Below are 7887 nucleotides of genomic sequence, written 5' to 3' on the forward strand. Positions count from 1 at the left end.
ATCACAGTTGGAGGTGAGGATTTGAAAACGATGTCCTCCTATCCATACATTATACAGCGGGTGACACTGGACACGACCAAACATTAGTGACTCCAACTTTCTCTGGTCCGAGCAATCAAAGCGCTTTCACTCAGGCTCAGATATCTAAGTTCCTGTGGACCACAACCAAAACCAGAATTTATTTGGGTCTTTTCCTTTCCTATTTCAGCCCAATGGCATGCTATACACTGGTATAATGAGAGTATTTTTCCACTGCCTTAGGCAACTTGAGGTCATCACAAAACTGGCCAAAAGCATCTCTCAAGGGGTACACCCTTTATACTTCTTCGGCAGACCCAGTTCAGAGAATTACAATTGGAGTCTTATCTCCACTGCAAAGTTTCCTTTGCCAAATAATAAACTTTTAGTCTCCAACAGAAAGCTCCATCTTCTGCTGTTTGCAAAAGGGGACAATAATTTCCCTTCATCTCTGTATCATGACATGATCAGATTGTATCAGTACAGGAAATTTCAACTACTGATACTCTATTTTGACTTTGTATAATGCTCAACATTCATTAACGGAACTGGTGTATTAATGAGCTGATAATCAGACTATATCAGACAAAGGCTGCAACTGACAATTACTGTTGATTATTTTTTAAATTAATTGATAAGTTGTTTGTTCTATAAAATGTCCAAAGATGATGAAAAATGTATTCAGTGTTTCCCAGAGCCCAAGATGATGTCCTATAATGTCTCATTTTGTCCAATACCCAAAGATCATTTCTGTTAATGTCATAGAGAAGTACAGAAACTAGAAAATATTCACATTTAAGAAGCTGCAATGAGAGAATTTTGACTTTTTTTCCCTTAAAAATTACTCAAATTAGTTGGCGATTAATTTAATTGGCGAGAAAATGTTTTAAATTCTGTTGGATAAACAAAGGTGACTCAGTCTTGCAAGTGTAAACACAGGGACATGAGAGTTTGCTGCTTCACAACAGAAAAATCTATGATAAATCTCACAACTTCTAACTACGTCAACTCAGACGAAACAGTGATGGAAATGCACCAGCTCACTTCCCAGAAATCTATGTGGGAAGCAAGACAGAAACATATTAAAGTGGAATTGGTATGATTCACGTGCTGTATGCAAATGGAAATCAGTCTGCACTTCATTTAGAGATTGAGTATAAGGACAATTTACTGAGCTGACAGTTCAGGGCATGCAATGGCAGGGTTTAGTTTGACATATGTGTATGTATATTAAAAGGAATTTTGATTCATAATGTTTACATCTAATTGCTTGATCATGCCAAAGATAGCAAGTCCTACAGTGTTGCTTTTTTAGGATGATTACACAGTTCATATTTAGCTGGGAATGAAGCACAAGATGAATCATACTGGTTTCAAGGAGACCCTCTTATCTGAAACTGGTAAACAACATACCTTTTTAGTACAGGAAGACCAGAATAGGTGTGTGGATCTGGTGGGTTGTGGGACAACCCTGGTCTGGTGGGCCCAACTGTTGCCCAAGAGGGACTTTTGGCCGGAAATATTAGTCTCCATAAACACACCGAGTGGGACATTCTCCATGAGTTAATCCTAATCTGTAGACACGCTTCACAGAGCCCCAAACTGCACTGTCTGCACTCAGTCTTAACTATTAATCAGGCCTACAGTATGTCCACCATGAGGCTCTTGTTTTCACAGCTTTTTCTAAAATAAAAAGGTATTATGGAAAGGTATGATTTCAGGACAGAATGGAAACAATGCAGACTATAAATGGTGGAGATGAGAGGATATAATAGCACCACAGTTTGCCTGATGTAAAAACAATGCTAACAGTAGCAGGATACAATTTGGGAATGAACAGATATATATGTGTGTTAACAGCATGAAGTGTGTGCATACGTGTCTAGTGTTGCAGCGAATAGACAACATGGCATCATTAATAATCTACGAGGTGTATCCCACTTGACTTACCAGCAAACTTTCCAGGTTTATGGGGGATCTGGGCTCTCTGATCATGTCCTCCAGCTTCTTCAGCCGGCTTTCCATCCTCCTCTCCGCGCCGTTAGACATGGCTGCAGCGTCGGTGGGTTAAAAGTTGAGCAAAAAAAATATGAGGAGCTTTTCCCCAAAACTGTTTGAGTTTACATGTGAAACCTCTTTGTTCCTGGCTAATGGCCGTGGGCCTAGCGGAGCAGCCTTGGGCTCTCAGCCCACCCAAATCGCTTCCAACAGGAATAGTGTGCACAATGAAGAGAAAATATCCCCAAAGCAGAGACACCCAAAACTTGCCCAGTGAAGCGGGCCCTCAGTTAGCTAGCTGTTTGGCGTCCGGCTAATAAAGATAACGTCACACTTGAATCATCACCTCCCGTTAAGTGAACGATGCATTTTTCCAACTCGGCGATAAAGTTTGAATGTGGAGATACCAGCAACAGGCAGCAGGGCGTTTTCTTTGCCCCCCTCTCCTCCCCTTCCCTTTTGCTTTTTGGCCGCTTGGAAATGCTTTGGAGTCGCTCTTCAGATAAAACTCCGCTTCGTCTCACCCCATTCAGTGATGTTTGAAGCCCGTTAGTGTCGGAGTTTATCCTCGGTGCTGCCACAAGTCATCTGAAGGGGCGATAATGTCTGTTCTCCCGCGCTGAATTTTTAATAAGCACACACTCTCTTCCTGGATTTCTTCTCGCATTTTCGCCTGTGTCCTCCTCGTCTTGTCCTCGTCATTGGCTTTATTCGCAGAAATAAGTAGTTTTACTCGGAGAGAAAAGTCCTCCAGCGGCTGAATTTTCCACCGTACACTGACATCCACACACCGACACACACTTACTGAGTCTGGAGCCTCCCCTCCCCCTGACATCAACACAGCGAGGACTCCGTTACCCATAAGCCACCTGTCCCGTCCCCATGCACCTCTACCTCTCTGTATGTGTCTGTCCTGGACTTGTTTATACATTCTAGCTATTTTAAAACAAATAATTAGCTAGCACACATTATAATGCCTTAAATAGAGCTTGTTATATTCAAACAGACTTATCAAATTGGACCCTATAAGTACATTTTCCAAAATAAAGTTAATTTCAGTATATGAGTGTGCCCTTGGGATTTGGAGGAAAGACCCCAGTTTTTCCAGGCCTAAGATCAACCTGTCCACCATTGCTATATTTCCATGAGGCATGGTGCACTTTACTTTTAAACTCTTTGGTTCTGCTCATTCATGTATTTATTTTTCTTAAAATCTAACTTTAATTCTAGTTTTATTATTTTTTTGCGTGAAGGAAGACTGACAATAAATAAGTGCGTAAATCACTGAGTTTTTTTTTTTTTTTTACTGTACATATGACAAGATAAGATAAGAGATAAGATTTATTGATCCCACACTGGGGAAATTCACGTGACAGCAGCTAAAATAGCACAGATAGAAAAGCAAGTTGAATGGCAATAGAATAAAGTTAAAATACAAAGATATACAACAGAATTCATATATATATATATGTATATATATATATATAATACAAAGTACTAAATTTAGACACAACTATACACTCAATAATATTTACACTATATACACTTTTCACTTATGTACAAATGGAAAAAAAATATGAATATATGTATGGGTATCTATTGACAGCTGTACAGGATCACTGCACACTGGATGTAATACATACATGGTGTGTAGTATTAAAATTAAAAACAATGTAAGAGCAATTTATACAGTGTTGGGGAGTAAATAAATATTGCACAGAATTCACAGTGTAGATATACTGTATTGCACAAGGTAGAGGAAGTGAATAAGTAATGCGACATAACAGTGTTGCATTAAGTCGTACTGGTGTTGATGTGAAGTGAAGTGAAGTGTCTGACTGCTGAGACAATAAACTTGTTGAATCTTGAGATTTCTGCAATATTCTTCAGGCTCATTGTCTAAAACATTTAACCCCAAGAGCATAGATTTGGTTTGAATATTGAGAGGGACACATATGAAATTGTGATTCTGGGAAGCATCAAACACTTCATTTTCTGCATTCTGGTGATTTTTCTATGTACCAATTTGCATCCTGTCTGCATAACTGTACGGTGTCAATGTAATTTTGTCAAGATAAAAGTCCTTTGCTATTTTCATGTTTCATTTAGGGGGTTGAGGACAAATGCACATGTTCTAATATTGAGGGGTACTTTTCTCCTGCATCCTCCCTGAAATCTACGCCTATGAATTACCTGCTCCTTGTACATGATAATACATGGTTGATATTAGTTGTCTAATCAACTACTAAGACTCGTAAGCATGGAAGGATTACTGAACAGGCCTACTGGGCCAAGGGGCCCAAAGTGTAAAGGAGGGCCCTCACCTGAAAAATGTCATTCAAATGAACATGTACTGACCAGGAAGAGATGCAAAATGACCATAAAAAGTGGCAAAACAACCACAGACAGACACAAAATGACCAAAAAGTCACAAAATTAACTAAAGAAAAACACAAAATGACTACAAAGATACACAAAACCACAATAAGATGCATTACGACTACAAAGAGATGTAAAACAATGACACAAAAAGAGGCTAAACAACTGTAAAGTGTGTGTCTTGCACCTATGTAGGAGAGGTGGGGATCTGATAATCTGCCCATGATCATATTCACCCACAGGGTCTCTTACAAAATAATGAATAGCTGATATCACTGGGATTAATTAGGCAACAATTTAAATTAATTTACTGATCTCAGTCGCAGAAAGCATGAGACTGATATATTTAATCGATTGGATAGCTGCACAAATTCTGTCTTGTCTAATAACTGTAATGAATTAATAGATAAATAATAAATCGTGGGAGTTTAGTGTTGGTGTTGGTGTACTCAGAAAATGTGGTGTACTCTGTTTTATACAACAGAGGGAGCAGTTGGACCACAGACGCATCCTTTCACCATGCTCCGACTTAATGTTCATAGGTCTATGATAATGAAGTGTGGCATACGCAGCTCATGTGTGCTGCTCTTTCCTGGGGAAAATTCAGTATCCACAGAGGTGGAAAGGACAAAGACACAAGCGCCAACTACAGGGTCAAACTTTAATAACAGATAATCCAAGGCAAAAAATTCCTAGGAGTTTGTTTGACAGGTGGCATCTGCTGTTTTACCTCACATCTCATCTTTTCATTTATAACATTAAATCAGGATGCTTTCATTAACCACGTCTCATCACTAACAGTAGGATAGATAACGCCCATATTAGACAACTGCCATTAATCTTGACTCATGGCATCCCAATATATATGGCTACTAATAACTCCAGTCTAATCTGAACTTTTAGTTTTGGCAGTTAGTAAAAATATGAGGAACACAGGGTATTATAAAGCGTGGCCCATGACCTTTGACCTATGATCTTAGCACTCTATCAGTTTGGCCAGCTGTACCACCAAGAAAATGGAAAGTTCTGCTAATTCTGACACCATATCTGTCTCCATTCTGCAAGAAATATTCATTTTATATAATACGTCATTTTGTGTGGTATTCAGCCATCCTTATTTTTCCTCAAGTATGTAAAAAATGTGCAACAGGGATGCTACTGAGACTGTGAGAGCCCCCAATATATAATAACCCACTGCTCACTAATACCTTGATGATAAAAGAGGTTGTGACTGACCACACAGGAGGCTACATTTCTGTATGAAATCATGCAGCAGCGTCAGGTAATTTGAATGGTTTAAATGTGCTCAGAGTTAACACAGCCCTCGAACTGTAAAGCAGCAATCAGAGGTGAGAGGAAAAAACAAACAGCACCCCTGCTGACTGCGCTCATGCCTGAGAAACTCCTTGTTATTTCTCACACCAGCAAATGATCTCTTACACACCATTTATTTGTTTGTTCCATTAGTCTGGTAAATATATCAGTTTAAATCTGAACAGGTTTAAAATCATGGTTTTGAATTGCTCAATTCCTAGTTTGTGTACACTGATGATATTGCTCATACGCAGTCATCATATGTGTATGCTTTATAGACGTATTTCACAACATACATTTTGACTTGTCATAGGAAAAGTCCAGGTTTTACTAATAACATCAATGATTGCTCTGCTCTTTTCAAGTGTTCCAGTAAGACATGACAGTGGGTCAGTATTAATAACACCAGGAGCCTGATTCTGATTCAGCGAAATAAAATTCAGCCATCATTAATTTTAGCATTCACATCTCTGCCTTTCCTGCTGTGACATGTTAAAATGTCTTCTATGAAAAAAGCATATTGATGTATTGTTTAGTGTGTCTCATTTTGAATTGATTAAAATAATAAAAAATTTTTATTAGGACTGCTACAGGAGAATCGAAAGATAATCCAATAATGCTAATAACAATGCATCATTAGTATTTATATGATACCAGGCATGTTCATAAGTTCAGCCTGGGGGGCAATCATGGCTTTCAAAATATACTATATGTGGGCCCCCATCCAATATTGGTTAATCAAACAACATCGCTTTGTTTTTTTCCGTAAACCTCATGATAGCAGGACTATCATAGTTTGAAGACATGCACCAAGCTGGAACTAAGCAGATGGAGCTCATGACTTTTCATGAACAGACAGTAAACAAGCAAACAAACTAAGAAAGGAGCTTAAAGTCGATAGAGAGGGCTGCCACTTTCAGGAGCAGTGAAAAGCTGAATACTTTTTCAGTGGATAATAAAAACAGTTTTTTTCTATAACCTCTTATCCTGTTGGGGGTCGCAGAGGGGCTGGAGCCTATCCCAGCTGACATCGGGTGAGAGGCAGGGTACACCCTGGACAGGTCGCCAGACTATCACAAGGCTGACACATAGACAGACCATTCACACACACACTGACACCTATGGGCACTTTTAGAGTCACCAATTAACCTGCATGTCGTTGGACTGTGGGAGGAAGCCAGAGGTCCTGGAGAAAACATGCAAACTCCGCACAGAAGGGATCCCCCACCCCAGGGTTCGAACCCCCCACTGGGAACTCCCTTGGAACCACTGCAGTTGTGTAGGTCTCATTTTCATGTCTCACTTTCGAGAAGCAGCTGGCCCCCAGGTATTTCAACATTTTTAAATCTGGCCCTGAGTCAAAAAGTTAACATCCTGTTATTTTTTTCCCTGAATCATATTATTTGAGCTGTGAAAACACCTGGGACATATCAAACTGTGTTCTGTTGTTTGTCTGATACACAGTATATTGTAAGTGTTATATGTTTTAAGACTAGGCTATACTGTAATGTTGTCAACAAATCAATAAAAATATATTGTAAGATAATGTATACCTCATATACTACCTCATATTTTGGCTGATGTAGTCTATATGTGATAAAAGCAGTGAGTCAGACATGTCATTAAGAACAATCCTGTTTATTTCATATATATATTCATATAATATATTTTCTGCATTGTAATTCATTAACGCCTGCATCCAGGGTGATAAAATATTATTAGTTTGTCTGACAGTCTGACTAAAAAAAACAATCATTGTAGGCTTTATTAGTTTTTTCCACACAGCTGTTGTGTTGGAAACATTTTACTGTGTGTTCATTAAATTGTGTTCCCTGTTTATGTCTCCCCTGTGAGGAAATGTTTTCCTGTCACCTCCCCACTGAGGAGTTGGCCAATACTTTCCAGAGCCACAAGATGGAGCGAGAGACCATTAAATTCACATTTCTCATCTACAGAGCTGTGTGCTAAAAGTCTTTCTCCGACTGTAAACACTTTAAATGAGATCAAAACAATAAGGTTTGTTAAATTGTGTTTGCTGCATCATGAACAGTTAGTATATTCATGACATAATGTCCAATAGTTACTAAATCATCCTCTGCTGGTGTTAAAAAATGTGTGACTCTTTTAATTTTTTTATAAAGCATTACTCAATTACTAACTAGAGTCACTGGCGAGTTA

At 38.8% G+C, this 7887-nt stretch overlaps 1 protein-coding gene across 1 annotated transcript in view; it reads right to left on the reverse strand.

The window, feature by feature from the left end:
* The window catches only part of rock2a (rho-associated, coiled-coil containing protein kinase 2a), a 39456-nt gene extending 36611 nt beyond the window's left edge, over positions 1-2845 (reverse strand). Inside the window, exon 1 of the mRNA XM_033642427.2 lies at positions 1969-2845. Coding sequence (XP_033498318.1) covers positions 1969-2067 — 99 coding nt within the window. The 5' untranslated portion in view covers positions 2068-2845. The remainder of the gene's footprint in view (positions 1-1968) is intronic.
* Between the last annotated feature and the right edge of the window lie 5042 nt (positions 2846-7887).

Source organism: Epinephelus lanceolatus, chromosome 15 (genome assembly GCF_041903045.1).
Source record: "Epinephelus lanceolatus isolate andai-2023 chromosome 15, ASM4190304v1, whole genome shotgun sequence".
NCBI classification, from domain to species: Eukaryota; Metazoa; Chordata; class Actinopteri; order Perciformes; family Serranidae; genus Epinephelus; species Epinephelus lanceolatus.